This window comes from Chrysemys picta, chromosome 11, assembly GCF_011386835.1.
Source record: "Chrysemys picta bellii isolate R12L10 chromosome 11, ASM1138683v2, whole genome shotgun sequence".
In the NCBI taxonomy this organism is placed as follows: Eukaryota; Metazoa; Chordata; order Testudines; family Emydidae; genus Chrysemys; species Chrysemys picta.
The window spans coordinates 17,392,981-17,410,863 of record NC_088801.1 but is presented as its reverse complement, the minus strand read 5'-3'; the positions used below and the strand labels follow the sequence as shown (position 1 = coordinate 17,410,863).

At 41.5% G+C, this 17,883-nt stretch overlaps 1 protein-coding gene across 2 annotated transcripts in view; it reads left to right on the top strand.

The window, feature by feature from the left end:
* NCKAP5 (NCK associated protein 5) overlaps positions 1–17,883 on the top strand; it is a 605,695-nt gene that overhangs the window by 204,914 nt on the left and 382,898 nt on the right. For both annotated transcript variants that reach the window (XM_042855509.2, XM_065560497.1), the window contains one exon: positions 12,097–12,170. In XM_042855509.2, the coding sequence (XP_042711443.2) occupies positions 12,103–12,170 (68 nt within the window). In that variant the 5' untranslated portion in view covers positions 12,097–12,102. The remainder of the gene's footprint in view (positions 1–12,096; positions 12,171–17,883) is intronic.

Below are 17,883 nucleotides of genomic sequence, written 5' to 3'. Positions count from 1 at the left end.
AAGCCAGTAGTACCAGCCGGAGCCAGTGCATTGTCTTCACATTCAGCTTCAGATACCATGAGCTGCAGCAATCCAGCGTGGAGATGACACATGCAGGGATCAGTGTGGCCACTACCTGGTCCTCCAGATTTAGCAAGGAGTAAAAAACAGAACTTTGAATAGGGCTGTAAGTCTTCAGTGGAAGGCATAAACAATGTCTTGATCAGCTCTTACGGGGAAGTTCTTAGCGGCAATATATTCATTTTATTATTTTATGTCTGTGCAGCACCATGCAAACTTATAGCACTCAATAAATAACAATTAAAATAGTTACGTCTTGAAGTCAAGGGCGATATGCTTATTTAGTGCAGCTGAAGAGCTGGCCCTCTGTTTTTCATCTGGATAACCCATGGCAACAGGATTCCTCTGGGGATGCTGAAATGTTTCTATTTCTGCCTCTTTAGCTTCTCCCTTTCACACTGTAGCACCAGTAGGGAAACTCTAGTCTGTGTCCTACGTAAATGCTTTTTATGTGTTTTTTTTTTCTAATCACACTTTTTGATGATTAGGATGAGGGCAAGAAGGGATTTGTAGGGTAAATCATCAAGTTAAAATTAATTTGGTGAATGTAAGCAGAATAAATTGGTAAATTACGTTACCTTTTTGACTACTTTCTCCTCCTCCATTTTCAGATCATCTTACTCCTACACTAGTGCTGTCCAGCTACCTCCTATGGTTTTTATCTCAAGTCAAGGCCCATCTCAGAGACATAATATCTAGAGGTGAAGCCTGTGAGGGAGAGAAAAAAGCCAAAACTGTCAGTGTCCCTTAACAAAAAAAGCATGTTTATTCTCCAACAACTTTCCTCCAGGTGAGAGAGCTGGATAGAATTTGTCATGATCACTCCTAGATTAGCCAGTGCATAGCCATATGCTGCTCACCTTCCTCATTACTTCTGCACATGAGGACAAAGTGCCTCTAGAAAATGCCCACTCTCCACCAGACCTGGAAGCAAAGAGTCCAGGCTTGAAGCTTCCTGCCTTGCTAGATGCCCAATTTGTTACCCTTAGCTGATGTAGAGTGGCATAAATCCATTGAACTGTTTTACCCCAGCTGAGAATCTGGCCCCTGTCCTGCAACCCTAACTCATGTTGAGTTGTAGTTCCATGAGTAGTTCCACTGAGTTCCCTATGTCTACTCATCAAGATTGGGGGTTGCAGGATCAGTCCCTTTAACTATCTTGTGCTGTTTCAGACTTTATTAAACTCTGCTGTCATATATGTGGTTAGTGACATCTCAATGGGTGCAAAGCCAAAACTAGGCAGCAGCAGAACTGAGACCCAGCTGATTTTTATGAAAATAACTGGCTTCAGAAGAGTTGGTAAATCAGTTTTAATCACTTCAGCTGAGATTTAATATGAAATGTTCACTCAGGCTTAAGTAATTTTGAACAATTAAGAAATCTGCTCAACATATTTGTTAAAGCCATCATTACTGTTTTCACCAGAATGTTCATAATGCACGCAGCATGCGAAGAGGGCTCTTGCCAGTTTCTTGCTCCGTTGAAAGAGTTTTAAAATGTGCAGTTTGGTTTTAATTGCTAATAAAATTAACAATGAAACTACCATGTTGAAATCACGTAGGAAAATAGTAAATTGGTGACAAGAGCCGTTTTAAAAGACCTTCCTTTCATTGGCTTGCACTGTTTAGCGATAGCAGTTATTTAACACTAACGGTGGGCAGTTTGGCACCAGTTGCAGTGCTGAAGGAAGTGACCGAAATACCTAATACGAGGAGCTTTTATATTTTTTCCATGTGATTTATTTTAGTGCACTGCTGAATAATATTGTATAACAGATAGCTCACTTAAATCCCCTATTCTCCTACACTTGGACACATGTAAAATACGCAATTCAGACAGGGCTATGTACTATATATAATCTCCTCAGGGGCTGTTGGAAAAAGCCTATTCCATCAGAAGTTTATGTAGCAGGATGATAATGAAAAATAAATATTTTTTAAACATTATAATATTCTCCAGAGGAGCTCTCCCCAGAACTAAAGCTTAATCCTAGAGCAGCTTTCCAAAGTCCTTCAAAGATGAACTAGTGCCTCCCCACATGGGATCATAGCTTATGTCTTCATCTCTCAGGTCAGCATCACTACCTAATTCTGGTTTCTGCTACTGTAGGTTGCTAGTTTCAACAGAGTCTACTGACTAACTTCATTATTATTATTATTTTTTAAATATTTCCCTAGGAAAATAGGACTTTTAGGACTTGCAATGTTGGAATAGGCAACTAGTGTGTCTAGTGTAGACCATGTCTTTTGATAATGGACAGTCGCCTGACAGTTCAGAGGAAAATGAAGCCACCAGGCTTCTGGACAATTGTTGCTTATGTAACTTTCCCACACCCAGGTGACAGAAGTCTTATACCCTGAAGCATGAAGGTCTGGATCGACTGTGAAGTTATCCTAGTTGGTTTAAAAGGCAATGTTACTGGGTGAAATTCACCATGCTGCAGAGTACCACCACAAGGCCCTCTGCACTACTTATGCTCCAGGTGGAGTTATTGGTGGAGCAGCTGTGTTGGAGGGGCTGCGCTGGAGGGCAGTGATGGGGCCATGCCTGAAACCCTCACGGGGACAATCACAGTTTTGAGTCCTTATGCTCAAGTGGGTGCATAGGGAAATAACTGGCATGAGATTAGCCACAACACGTGGATTAGGAAGCGGTGGAGGGGATGGAGTTATATCCTTGTCCCCTCTTTCACTGGTGAGCAAAGCTGTGGCTTGCCACAGCTGACAGTACACACTGCACTACCTTAAAGAGTGTAGCTGAGCCAGATTGCCTCTGGACGGCAGAGTTCCTGATGGAGTGGAATGGCTCAACTCCAACTGCCACATTGGTCAGAGCCCACTGGCCCTACTCTAGCAAAGCACTTAACCAGGTGCTTAACTTTTAGCACATGAGTATTTCCATTTGTAAGGCAAACTCACAACCAAACCAGGGCTGCTCACTCAGCTGCTGCGGTGACCCTAGGTTCAGGTACTTCCACAACCTCACCAGAGCTGTCGATCTGTTTGAGGCCTGGTCTACACTGGGGGCGGGGATTGATCTAAGTTACGTAACTTCAGCTACATGAATAACATAGCTGAAGTTGAAGTACTTAGACCTACTCACTGCGGTGTCTTCACTGTGGTGAGTCGACTGCTGCCACTCCCCCATCGACTCTGCCCGCGCCTCTCGCAGGAGTTGATGGAAGAGCGCTTGGGGGGGGGGGAGGCGGTCAATTTATCGCGTCTAGACTAGACGCGAAAATCAATCCCCGCTGGATCGATCGCTGCCCACCGATCCGGCGGGTAGTGTAGACATACCCTGAGTAACAGCACTATCTGGCCAGGAACGGTCCTGGTGCCTTGCCACACACCAGACTCCAGAGACTCTCAGCCTGCCCCTACCCTTGTCCCAGCCCCAGTCCCAGTATTGCCCTACTCCAACCTCATCACTGACCCGCTCCAGCCTCATCTCTGCTTCCTGATCCTTCCCAAAACCTTGGACTCTGACTACCCAGCTTTGACCTTTGGCCTGTATCTGGACTCCAGCTTGAATATCGACTTGGCTTGTCTTTGGACTGTGACCACCCAGCTTTAACCTCTGGCCACAGTTCTGATTCTGGTTTGTCTATAGATTCTGACTTTGGTTTTGACCCAAACCTGTCCTTGGTCTTGATTCCAGCACCACCTGGGGCCCAGGCCCAACCCTATGCCTAGTTGTGACTTACACTCCAACCACTAGGTCTGATTTTTGACACCATTAACTTAAAGCTAAGCATGTAATTAGTGATTTGCTGGATCAGGGCCTATAATCTTAATCCTTTTCTCAGTTTTGCAAAGATCATTAATATATTTGAATGTGACTTCTACAAAATTATTAAATGATCCATAGAATATATTTCATTTTGCCAATTTTAATTTCTTACCTCCAGCTTTCACTCCTTGTATGCTGGGACCAGGATGTCTACGTTTGCTCCATTACAATAGATGGAAAAGTGTTCACAGTGTCCTGTGTTCCTGATTTGTTTGTTTGTTTATGTCCTAGCTAGCACATGCCCTAGCTATGTCCTAGCTAACAGCATGGCTATGTTTATGTCCTAGCTAACAGCATGGCTATGCCAGAGCAAATACACATCTAGTGTATCAGAATACTGGATGGTGGATCCGAGTTTGCATTTGAGATACTAATTTCTATTTTTTTTTTAAATGAATGTTTTTGATGGCTTTGCTCTCTAACAACCATTTAACTATCATTTTTACGGGAAAACAGCTGCACAGTGGGAATTTTCATATTTTGTTCTGTGAACAAACATGCTTAGACACATGTATAGGCTTACGCTGCAACATAACAAAATTACAGGCTTCTATAGAACTGTACATTAGTGCCCATATGGGTTTGGTATACTTCCCTTTGATGGGGTTTACAAAAACCACACTGAGACCAAGGGGTTAAGGAACAGCTCTGGGCCCAGACAGCCCCACCCAGCCACACTGCAGGGCTTTAAAAAGGAGAGGAAAGGGAGCTCAGAGGGGGACAGCAAATGGGAGGCAACAGCTGCCCTGAGCTCTGAGGGGATGTACTGCCCAGGAGCTCCCTGCCTGAGGCATGACTTCACAGACCAGTGAACACCTACAAAGGACAGAGAAGTCAAGTGAATGAGCATGCAGGTCAGAGAGTTGGTAGAAGTGGCTTAGCCTCTGAAACTAAAGGAGATGGGTAGGAAGTGATGCAGGGAGGATGCCAGCTTAGCACCCTAATGTGTCCAGTTCAGCTGCCCACCATTGGTCCCTGGACCGGAGCCTGGTGGAGAGGGCAGGCCTGGGGCTCCCCTATCCTCTCCCAGAGGACATTACAATACTAGGGGCTTTCACCTAAAATGAGAGGCCTGCTGGAATAGACCTTGACTGCTCTAGGACCCAGCCCCCGCACTCCCTGTGGTGCTGTGGTGCTGAAGGGCAGGATACAGTTTCCAATGTGGAGATGACCTGCTGATCCCTGCCTGACCACAAGGCATCACTGTGGGTGGTTGTGCACTTTCTACACACACGCTCCTTCTCCCAATTACCAACATAATCTAGACTAGGTAATGGAAAGTTTTATTAGGATTTTCTATTACTTTTACACAATTAGTGAAGGCGTTACCTTAAAATAAAGTGGTTTTGTGCCATCATATGAGACTTTACGCAATGGGTGAAATCCTGGCTCTATCATGTTTCAAATAAGCAAAAATTTCCTTCCAACAAAGTTGTGATATAACACTACTAGATTTTAAAAAGTAGACTCTAATTATGGGTCCTGAGCTTCAGACAGCTAAAAACTGAATTTCAGAAGTATTGAGCAGCTACTGATCCCATTGACTCAGTTTAAAGTTGAGGTGCTTAGCATCTCTGAAATGCAGTTGGGCACCCAAAATTATAGCCCACTTTTGAAAAAATAAATCAGTGCTACAGGCCCTTCTCTACTATCTATTCCACTTTTCTAAAATGATTATCGATAGTATTTGTATCAGTAATATTAATCTAAATGGTTCTTGTCACTACTCAGTAACTGGACGTTCCTTCTCTAGTGTTTATGGGAAGAATATTTTTCGCAGGGTCTGAGCCTTATTGCTTTGCAATGTAGACGCAGCCTCACTTGACTCAGGTCCTGGGAGTCATCTGGAAGTATCACACAATTCCATGGAATAACTTCCGTACTAGTCCTCTCTATCCCAACCATCTGCTATCCACTCTATTGAAAATGGAAGCCACGTCCTCTTTGCAAACGGCAGCAGCTCAGGTCAGCATTAACCCATTCTGTTCTGAGCACCGATCTGCAAGCACACTGTCAGAGACCCTCTTGCAATGTTTCAGAGTAGCAGCCGTGTTAGTCTGTATCCGCAAAAAGAACAGGAGTACTTGTGGCACCTTAGAGACTAACAAATTTATTAGAGCATAAGCTTTCGTGGACTACAGCCCACTTCTTCGGATGCATACAGAGTGGAATAAATATTGAGGAGATATATATACACACATACAGAGAGCATAAACAGGTGGGAGTTGTCTTACCAACTCTGAGACGCCAATTAAGTAAGAGAAAAAAAACTTTTGAAGTGATAATCAAGATAGCCCAGTACAGACAGTTTGATAAGAAGTGTGAGAATACTTAGTATATATATATCTCCTCAATATTTATTCCACTCTGTATGCATCCAAAGAAGTGGGCTGTAGTCCACGAAAGCTTATGCTCTAATAAATTTGTTAGTCTCTAAGGTGCCACAAGTACTCCTGTTCTTTTTGCGGATACAGACTAACACGGCTGCTACTCTGAAACCTGAAATTAGTCTCTAAGGTGCCACAAGTACTCCTGTTCCTCTTGCAATGGAGAGTGAGCTGATCAAGCCTTTTGCAAAGCAAGCTGATTCCTGGTAATGTGCAGGGTGGGCAGTAAAGTTTTCTCACAGTGCACAGGATATAGTCTATGATCCTAGGGCTAGAGTGACCACATTTTGGGAGTGAGGCGCTAGGGACTCTGGAATATGGTTACTTTGACTTGGGTTTATGCAGTGTGGTGTGGATGCCAGAGCCCTAGGTTAGAGTATGAGTTAGAAAATTCTAGGGTTAAAATACAATGTAGACGCTCAAGCCCAGGGTTCCGTAAGGCTGACTCAAATCCCACTAACCCTGGGCTTCTATTACAGTGTAGACATATCCTCAGAGTTCAAACAACCAAAAAGATGGGAAATTTTCCTGTGACTTTGTTTTATTTCCTTCATTCAGCCTCCAAGCCCATATGACTGAGCTTTCTTGCACATAGCACTTTGCAGGTGCAGATTGGTCCATTAACCAATCCTTTGTATTGCGATGTTCCTTGATGGTCCATCTGATTTTGATAGTCCTGCATTGGTCAGTGGGAACTATTCCCATGCCTGATTTCACAAGTTCGGAGCAAACCTTTTCAAAGTTGTAAAGCAAAACATATATTTTCTTATACCATGGAATACAGACATTGCAAGTGAGCTTAATGCATTCAGCCACCTGCAAGCATTTCATAAAGTCTAAACACTAAATACATTCTTATAAAATGACAGGTTTCAGAGTAGTAGCCGTGTTAGTCTGTATCCGCAAAAAGAAGAACTGTAGTCCACGAAAGCTTATGCTCTAATAAATTTGTTAGTCTCTAAGGTGCCACAAGTACTCCTGTTCTTCTTATAAAATGAATACCTATTTGAGCATAGGATGACCAGGTATCCCGATTTTATAGGGACAATTCCAATTTTTGGGTCTTTTTCTTATATAACCTCCTATTACCCCCCACCCCGTCCCGATTTTTCACGCTTGCTATCTGGTCAACCTATTTGAGCAAAACTAACATGGAGGTGAATTGGTCTGCTCGCCAGTTACAAGTTTGTTAGTTCTTAGCTAATGCCTGCAACTGAGCTGGCCTGCCAGGATCACGCCTGATCCAAAACTCACTGAAATCAATGGACATCTTTCCATTGAATTCAATGGGCTTTGGATCAGGCATTCATGAATTAGGCTGTTCATTATCTGAAAAATCAGATACCTCAAGCTTCTCTTGTTCAAGGTCTCTTATTAGAAGGCAGGTACTGTATTAATTTCTCAAAGACTCAGTAAATATTATTGGTCTCTTTCTGGTTGATCAGGTTTTGTTCTTCCCACAATCGTCTTACCTTGTCTATTTGTACTTTTATTACTGAAACCATGTCCTGTTACATAGTTCTCTCTCCGGCAAAATTTCCACTTAAGTTCATATGGGCTTTTTCTTGACTGCAGAATTTGATCTATTATGATCACAATTAAATAGTTGTTGGGCAGGTCATTAGAGAGACAAGGTGGGTGGGATAATACCTTTCATTGGACCAACTTCTGTTTGTGAAAGAGACAAGCCTTCAAGCTACACAGAGCTCTTCTTCAGCTCTGGGAAAAGTACTTCAAGCTGCACTGCTAAATGCAAAGATGGAACAGTTGTTTAGCATAAATAGTTAACACACATATACTAAGGGACTGTTCAAGGCAGAGTGGCCCGTTAACACGTCTGCAGTCATAGGACAACAAAGAAGGGGTTAGTGGGTTACATATTGTAATAAACCATAGATTCAGTGTCTCTGTTCAATCCATGATTTTTAGTGTCTAGCAGAGTTATGAATTTAAGCTTCCAGGCTTATCTTTTGTTTTGAAGGTGTTAGGCACACCATTATTGATTCCTGTGTGCTGACTACTTATGCTAAACAATTTGTTCCACCTTGCATTTCACTGTGATGTTTGGAGTACCTTTCCCAGACCTGAAGAAGAGCTCTTTCTGGCTGGAAAGCTTGTCTCTCTCACCAACAGAAGTTTGTCTAATAAAAGATATTATCTCACCGACTTTGTCTCTCTAATGTCCTGGGTCCGAAATTGCTACAACTACACTGCATAAATATGACATTTGGAAATGATTCCATTTCAAGTGAAACTTTTTTAAAGGCTGACTCCTACTGCTATCCCAGAGCAGTTCAGAGGGGTTAGATCAGGGATGGGCAAACTTTTTGGCCCGAGGGCCGCATCGGGTTTCATAAATTGTATGGAGGGCCGGTTAGGGGAGGGGGTCATGGCCCTGCTCCCACCTCCTATCTGTCCCCCCCAGGACTCCTGCCCCATCCAACCCCCCCGTTCCCTGACGGCCCCCCCAGGACCCCTTCTTCATCCAACCACTCCTTCTCTCTGTCCCCTGACTTCCCCCGGAACCCCTGACCCTGACTGCCCCCCTGCTGCCCCATCCAACCCCCCCTTTCCTGACTGCCCCCCCAGGACCCCTGCCCCCTTTAGCCACCTGTTCCCTCCCGACTGCCCCACCCCCTATCCACACCCCCACCCCCTGACCACCACCCCGAACGCCCCTGCCCTCTATCCAAACCCCGCTGCCCCCTTACTGCACTGCCTGGAGCACCGGTGGCTGGTGACGCTACAGCCACGCCGCCCGGCTGGAGTCGGACCACGCTGCCGCCACTGCCACAATGCAGCTCAGAGCACCGGGTCAGGCCAGGCTCTGCAGCTGCGCTGCCCCAGGAGCTCACAGCCCCGCCGCCCAGAGCATTGCACCGGTGGCGGAGCTAGTGAGCTCAGGCTGTGGGAGAGGGGGGACAGGAGGAGAGGGGCCGGAGGCTAGCCTCCTAGGCCAGGAGCTCGGGGGCAAGGCAGGACGGTCCCGCGGGCCGGATGTGGCCTGTGGGCTGTAGTTTGCCCTCCTTTGGGTTAGATGGATTAGTACTAGATAGGGACCAAATCCAATTGCTGTGACAAGTGCAGGTAGGAAAGTGGGCAAACCTAGGTTTGGAAGTACAGTACTTGAGCTTTTGAAACAGCAAATCATTTTATTGTACCTTTTAGTCACAGCACAGATGAGATGTTTTTGCTAACCACAAAATTAATATTTGAGTTGTGCTTGATCTTCACGCCATACTGACAAATCATCTGCTGCTGGCTTGCAGAGCTCTAAGTAGAAATTGAATCGTTTTTCAGGTTTGCCATGGGAAGAACTTGACATTAAGGCAGAAAATATACAAAATAAATATATATTTTCTTTTTCCCAATTGACTTTGTGCACTTGACCATATTTTTCACAAAAATAGCTACAAAATTAACTTTTCACATTATTGCAGTAGAATTGTGTGTAATAAAACTATTGATTCTCTTGGCTGCAGGGCAAAGTGCACTCAAGTATAAACCAGGAGTGATTCATATTACAGTAAAATAAGATATAAAGGGGTTATTAATACTAATTTCTGCTATATGTGATATAGTAAAAGCTATTTATTACAACAAAGTTTGTTTCAAACAACTTGGTACCACGAGTAATCATCATTATGCAATTGCATATTGTAGCTTTTCTAAGCCATAACATACACATTCTACGCAATGATTTTTCTCCGTTTAGCTTCAGAAAAGCTCACTATCTAATTTACACGATGACTGTACTTCATGTAAAATTTAACTCTGTCTATTAAAACAGACACTGTATGGACCCAGATAAAGCCAATGGGTCAGATTCTCATTTCCGTTGCAGTGATGTAAAACCCGGATTAATGCCACTGAAGTTGATGGAGTTTCTCCAGTTTTATATTATTGTAACAAAGCACAAAATCTGGTTCAAGGGAAGTTTGGTTAAGTAAAGACTGCAGAATCTGTCCTTATATTTGGAATCTACTATTGGGGGTAGAATTTTGGGTTTTGGGAAAGATAAGGAAACTAGTGGAAAACTTCATAATATTCAGTTCCTTACAAACAATGCCAAATTTCAACAAAATATTACTCAGATTTATTTCTATTTGCATGGAACAAGTGTCTACTACTACCTACTTCAGAGAATTTCTATAAGAGGAATGTTTGTTGTTTCATCAACCAATGTAACCTCTGAAGAGCGAATGTAGCTTTTTATTAGAACAACAAAATAATTATCATGGGCAGAAACATATGCTAGAACATTTCATCATATCCTCATTGTAGAAATCCTGCCAATAATACTATCCCAATTGCCGTAACCATCAGGCCCTGTCTATGTTGTAGTGTTGCCGGAGGTGCAATTGAAGAAGCCTCCTTTACTGAGACATAATTGCAGTTAAAAATGTATGGTAGTGTGTGCACAATTTATTTTGGTAATCACATGATTATCTTTTTGTTTGTATATTACTCAGTTTTTCACAAGCAGAAATAGGTGTTTGTGGATAACTATTGCTATATTTACATATCTGTAATTGTATATTGAGTTGTTACTATTGAATAGTTTCTAGCTTAATTTATTTCTTTTGTTCTTATTTAAAACAAAAAATTATTAAGAGTTTAGCTCCATTCCTGAGAACTGTCTATTCTCACCCAACACTAATCCCTATAATGTTACACAATTGCTTAGAACAATTTCAGTCCTGGAAAATAAAAACTATATTTTATACATAAAATATGATGGTTGAGTTCTTGTGACATTTATCGTCACCTTGCGGATAGTGGGATAATGTACTGTCCCCATTGTAATACCACCTTCCATTCCTGAATTATTAAGATAAATGGCTGAACAAAGACCAGCCATTAGGCAACAGGCACACAAAGTAAATAATACTAGACAAGCAACCATAGTACACAAGGATAGGGATGGGGCTTGCCAGTGAGTCCATAAAAAGAAGAACCCTTGTCTCCAGAAATCCAAGTTGGAATTTTCATTAGCTGTTGCCAGAGTATCATATTGTTGATAGTCTGTCAGATTAAAAGTACTATGGCTGTACTGAAGCTACTGCCATAGTAACACAGCATATTATGCTATATGTTATTCTGTGGGATCTTTCTGAAATATTTTATAGAAATATCACTCTAGAGTTACTTTCATCCTGGAAAGTTATTTTTCTATTGCTGAAGTAAGTGTTTCTTTAGAGAAATAAATTGTTTAAAGAACAGACAACAGTATTTCAGCAACAGAAAAATAATTGATCAGTGATTTTTGTTCTGTATCTGAAATTCCACTTGACGAAAAGTACTGTAGCTTTCATGTGGCTGATAATATCATACTGTTATCGCACCTGAAAAAGTTGAACTGAAAAAGGATCCTGGAGCTGAATTGGCTTGATATTCAAATTCAGCTTTTGAGATTGCCAAACTGTAATGCAAGCAACAAAATAAATATTTGGGTCAAATTATGGTTGCCCAGCAGACACAGATTTATGCCAGAAGCCCCAAGACCTGAAGAGAAAACATTATCCACCCCAACTCTGACCAAACACCTACCACCAAGAGACTTGGAGGAGAATTCTGGATATAATGTGCAGGTGCATGCAAATACATACTGTGGCCTATCATGACACCTATGCATCTTCCCCAATAATTTCTGCATATAACAATTGGCTTCATAAAGGGTTCTTCCAGCCTGAATATAAGCCTCCATTAATGTTGCTTTTTTATGTCAATGGAAGTTTTATGTGTTGTAGGAGTCCATTCCTTCACCCTCACAGAATATCTCTGTTAGTTAGTCAACATTTTACAAATGTTATAATATATATATATGAAAAACAAATATTTTGGTCCTTTTCTTTTTAGGAATATATGGACTCAAATAAATACATAGAGCATTTAGTAACTCAGCTAGAAGAGCAACGGTGGAACCTATGGAGGCAAGTACAATTTATATGCATATATTTGTTTTGGAAAGAGATACAATATTCCATAGTTTTTGCTGCTGACTTTAGATAAGATGGACAGGTGTTGAACTTCCAAATCTGCACTTCTGTTAAATACCCACCCACAAACATTAAACTCTCACCTGAGTTTTAACCACAGATGAAATAACTCAACAGTGCACCACACAGTCACTCTAGGAGTGGAATCATATCCAGATTGTTAAATATGTCTGCAGGTATCCCTGTGTGTGGAAATATTCTGTTTTCCAAGCATTTGCTATGCTTATCCCTGCTTAGCATTATTGTCAGTTTCACTGGAGTGGGTTTACCAGGCAGTTTGGTCTCCTTGAATATAGGAGTCTCTTTCAAATGGAATGTGAAAGGAGTAACATAAGTTACCATGAAGTGGTGATAACATGGCAACATAAGATATTTGGAGTTTTAAAACCCAAACTAGCAATGGTTAACGAGCCTGCTGCAATGAAAGCTTGTCTCTCTCACCAATAGAAGTTGGTCCTATAAAAGATATTACCTCACCCACTTGTTTCTTCAATGAAAAAGAGGCAGTCTTGATGCTCTAGTAAGTATTTTCCATATCTCCTGCTTTCACATCGATTACCACTGGATGTCCAGACACAATTTGCATATCTATAAAGTGATGATTTACATATGCTAATATATACCTAGTGGGGATTTCTGCTCCATCTTGATCAACTGAGAAATGTGCATGAGCACTTGAAAATCCCATCGAATTCTGTGTGCTTAGGCAAGTTGGATGCAAGAGAACTTTGAAAATTCCCCTGCATGCGTTTGCCTTAGAAAACGTAATCTACTCATAAGTTATCAGTTTATCTAGTTCTGCTACAATAAAGTAGCTATTCAATTCTAAATACATTTTCCCTGCGTGTGCCTGAAACTTGATTGGATAGCTTTACTTGGATGGTTTTACTGAAGTGTTCCCAATGATGCCAGATACCATGGCCCATCCCCATTATGTAAACCATACTACTGTAAATTTTTTGCAACTCTCTAAAGTTATTGAAATGTCATTCATAAAAGTGACAACTTGCAACATGAATGGTTTTGGTGCTGTATTGTTGTTTCTGAAGAATTGTACTCTGCAGGTTGTCCCAGGGCTGTCCTGGTAAGAAATGCTACAAACATCCCAAAAGTCTTTTTCTCTGATTTTTTTTCTTTTGTCTCAACAAATCCTATTTAACTTTAGATGACTCATTCCCTCTATAAGTGGATAACTTATTTGATCAGATTTTTATTAGTTTGTGAAATTGCACCAGTTTTTTATTTATGTAGATTTGTAGTTGTTACACATGACATGTGATAACTAAGTAGCTATAGGGAAACACTTTGCAGGCTGTATTTGCTGTATATTTTTTGAGCATCCATTATCTCTGTGATAAATGAAAGGGGCAGGGGTAGCTCCCTTTTATGGACACCCAGCTAGCTATAAAATCCCTCTCAGTAGTTGTTCTCTACTTGCTTTACCTGTAAAGGGTTAAAAAGTCTCCCTGCATAGGTAAAAGGAAGGGAGTGGGCACCTGACCAAAAGAGATAATGGGAAGGCTAGAACTTTTTAAAAATTGGGGGGAAAATTCCCCTTTGTTTGTGTTGTTCTCAGGGAGAGAGGGAACAGGGCATAACTATGCTGTAAAAAGCTTGGGCCAGTATGAAAAATCATTAGATCATACCTAGAAGCTACTCATTTGAAACCCCAGATATGTAAGTAGATCAGGAAATGTCTAGGAAGACATGATTAGGTTTATTTCTTTTATCTCTTTATGGCTTATGGATTCCTCTGGGCTAACCCCAAATGCTTTTCATAGAATCATAGAAGATTATGTATGGAAGAGACCTCAGGAGGTCATCTAGTCCAACCCCCTGCTCAAGGCAGGAACAACACCAACTAAATCATCCCAGCCAGGTCTTTGTCAAGGGCCTTAAAAACCTCTAAGGATGGAAATTCCACCACCTCCCTAGGTAACCCATTCCAGTGCTTCACCACCCTCCTTGTGAAATAGTGTTTCCTAATATCCAACCTAGACCTTCCCCACTGCAACTTGAGATAATTGCTCCTTGTTCTGTCATCTGAGAACAGCCTAGCTCCATCCTCTTTGGAACCCCCCATCAGGTAGTTGAAGGCAGCTATCAACCCCCCTCACTCTTCTCTTCTGCAGACTAAACAAGCCCAGTTCCCTCAGCCTCTCCTCATAAGTCATGTGCCCCAGCCCCCTGATCATTTTCGTTGCCCTCCACTGGACTCTTTCCAATTTTTCTACGTCCTTTCTGTAGTTGGGGGCCCAAAACTGGACGCAATACTCCAGATGTGTCACCAGTGCCGAATAGAGGGGAATAATCACTTCTCTCGATCTGCTGGCAATGCTCCTACTAATGCAGCCCAATATGCCATTAACCTTCTTGGCAACAAGGGCACACAGGTGACTCATATCCAGCTTGTCATCCACTGTAATCTCCAGGTCCTTTTCTGCAGAACTGCTGCTTAGCCAGTCGGTCCCCAGCCTGTTGCGGTGCATGGGATTCTTCCTTCCTAAGTGCAGGACTCTGCACTTGTCCTTGTTGAACCTCATCAGATTTCTTTTGGCCCAATCCTCCAATTTGTCTAGGTCACTCTGGACCCTATCCCTACCCTCCAGCATATTTACCTCTCCCCACACCTTAGTGTCATCTGCAAACTTGCTGAGAGTGCAATCCATCCCGTCATCCAGATCATTAATAAAGATGTTGAACCGCTTGATACCGGCTGCCAACTTTTGTTTTGCTTGTAACCTTTAAGCTGGACCTCAAGAAAGTTGTTTTGATGCTTAATCCTTATAAATGGTTCTTTTTAAAATCTAGCAATAGTCTGAGTTTTTGGACATATTTTCTTTCTTTTTGTTTTAATAAAAATTTACCTTTTTTAAGAACAGGATTGGATTTTTGTGTCCTAAGAGGTTTATGCACATGTTTAATTAGTTGGTGGCAACAGCTGATTTCCTTTGTTTTTCTTTCTCAGCTCTTCCCCGGAGGTGGGGGGTGAAAGGGCTTGAGGGTACCCCCACAGGAAAGAATTCCTAAGTGTGCCTTCCTGGGTTCTCAAAGTGGGTTTTGCACTTGGGTGGTGGCAGCATCTACCCATCCAAGGTCAGAGAAAAGCTGTAACCTTGGGAATTTAATACAAACCTGGAGTGGCCACTATTAAGTTTTAGAATCCTTGCGGGCCCCCACCTTCTGCACTCAAAGTGCCAGAATGGGGAATCAGCCTTGACAATCTCACATTTTTATAGGTATAGGGGCCAAATTTATATCTGAAATAACTCTACTGTGAAGCCACTGGAATTATACCAGGGATGAAACTGATGTAATATTTACCATCCATATATTTTTGTGTGCAATATTTGATTATTTTTTCTTTCTGCATATAGAAGGTTCATGAATATGAGAAGTCCTCCATTAAGTTTGCAGACAAGTATAATTTAATTTTCTCAAATAGGTTAAACCAATGCACCTCAGATCTGATCTCGGGAGAGGAATAATTAAGTTCTGATGATTTTTCAGCCTGTATGCTCTAAAAAGGTGGATTTTCACATTGCTTGATATAGCTCTGATGAACATTCCTGTCCTCTGGGATATAAAATTGGATTAAAATAACATTTCTGACATGGGTTTAGCTTCATTGAAAGCTAGACTACAAAAGTTTGTGGACATTCAGTTCCCATTTTCTTTCAAAATTGAATTGTTATACCAGAAGAAACAAGGGTTTTCATGTAAAATTACAATATTCAGTAAAATGCATTTGATTAAGAATGAAGGTTAATAGTAGCATTATAGCTGAATAACAATATTATGAATAAATGGAAATGAATAGTAGAATAAAGAAAATGGAAAAACTCGTTGAAAACCAGAATATATATAAGGACTTTATTGAATTGTGAACTGACATTCAGCTAGTCCTGAAAACTGAATGTTCTTTGCAGTTAAAGTCAGCACTTTCTTTTTATTATTATTTACAGAGTAACATTGAGATAAAAAACTTTAGAATGACAATGAATACTATAAAAAAAATCCTCTCTGGTTTCGATAGACTATCTTGAATGCTTTATTATAGATTTAAAAGAGAGAAATCTGTAATATGTTAACGATCATGGGAATAGCTCATGCTATACAAGAGCAGTACTAGATTGTCTAGAGTCAGACAGATGCCTTAATAAATCAGCATAGACCACTTCTCAGACTTCATTATGCCCTTGATTTGTGGCTGCCACAATTTTAACCTGTTGGGTCATTGGGCATTGAACCTGACATTGAACGATAGCCCCCAGTTTACTCTAGGCTAGCTAATAAAAAAGACAGATACAAATTCTGAACATTTAGCTCCTTCAACATTGCTTACAGCCTGGGCTGATTTATAGCAACCAGTCTGAGACAGAAGAGACTAAAACTGATGTCACGGCACTCATATAGAATGTTTACGGTACCACATGTACAACAGCAAACTAAAAGGCACTTAATTAGATGTGGGAGCAGAAATTTCTTTTTCTTCTCATTTTACAGAGCTTGATATATTTTACTTTCTTCATGTGGCATAGCCATCTGTTGTGGAACATAGAAATTTATTGCTGTAATCATACTCCCAAGAGGACTGGTTATGTTTAGGTCATGTTTCATAGCATGCTACTAAAATAGACCTCCAGATTTTCAGTTTCTAAAGAACTTCAGAGGCATAAGCATTGCTACCTCAGCAGTGTCTGAAAGTACAGCTGTTTTTGCCCCACACCCTTTTCTTACACTAAGAACCTTAGACAGCTTATTGTTGTATGAAGAATTAAGACAGCAATAAAGGTAGAAATTCACTATCTGAAACAAGATACATACACACACTCACACACTAGTAGCTGAAAGCCTGCGCTGTCACACAGGTGTAATTTGTAAAGTCACGTGTGTAAAAAAAAGACAAAAATAGCTTGGAACTTAAAAATTAGACAGTAACAGACCATGAATCCAAGTGATGATTGAACCTGGTGATAATCTAGACAAAGCTATCATCCTAGTAGCTGTTTCCAGCTCTTTACACTGACTCAGACATTCTAGTGTGATACTCAAGGTTATTGTGTGTGCTGATTGTGTTGTTGTGCTGGGAGAGTAGTATTGATTAGTGCAAGTGCTGAATGAGTGGTATATACTGTGGAGAGGAGCTATGTATGTATGGGGTTATAGTGTGTGCTGCTTGCAGTGGTAGCGGGTGAACTTTGGGGCAAGTGGGCCATACCAGGGGAAAAAAATAGAAAAAGCCTGGTCGTCTGAGTAACCTACCTGGGCCCTGGAGTTAGGGGCAGTTGCTCTGGGACATGTGAAAACTGGTCCCTGCACTCTGAGCCTGGACTGAAAGGGTAGGACTAGTAGAGTCCTCTAAAGAGCTGTGCACTGACTGTCCCTTGTAAACCCTGTTGGTGTGCTCTAAAAGGTACCTAGAGTTTGTAAATGCAGTCCTGTTTGAAACGGGACTACATCAACATCAACTGCATAGGTGTAATTCATAAGTCAGAAGGACTGAGAACTTAAAAATTGGATGTAACAGATTGCAGAACCCAGTGACTATTCAATCTGGTGGTACGCTGAACAAAAAGAGCCCTCCACCATGCTTATCGCTGTTTCCATGGCTTCACAGTGACACTACAGACGTCATAGTCTTCAG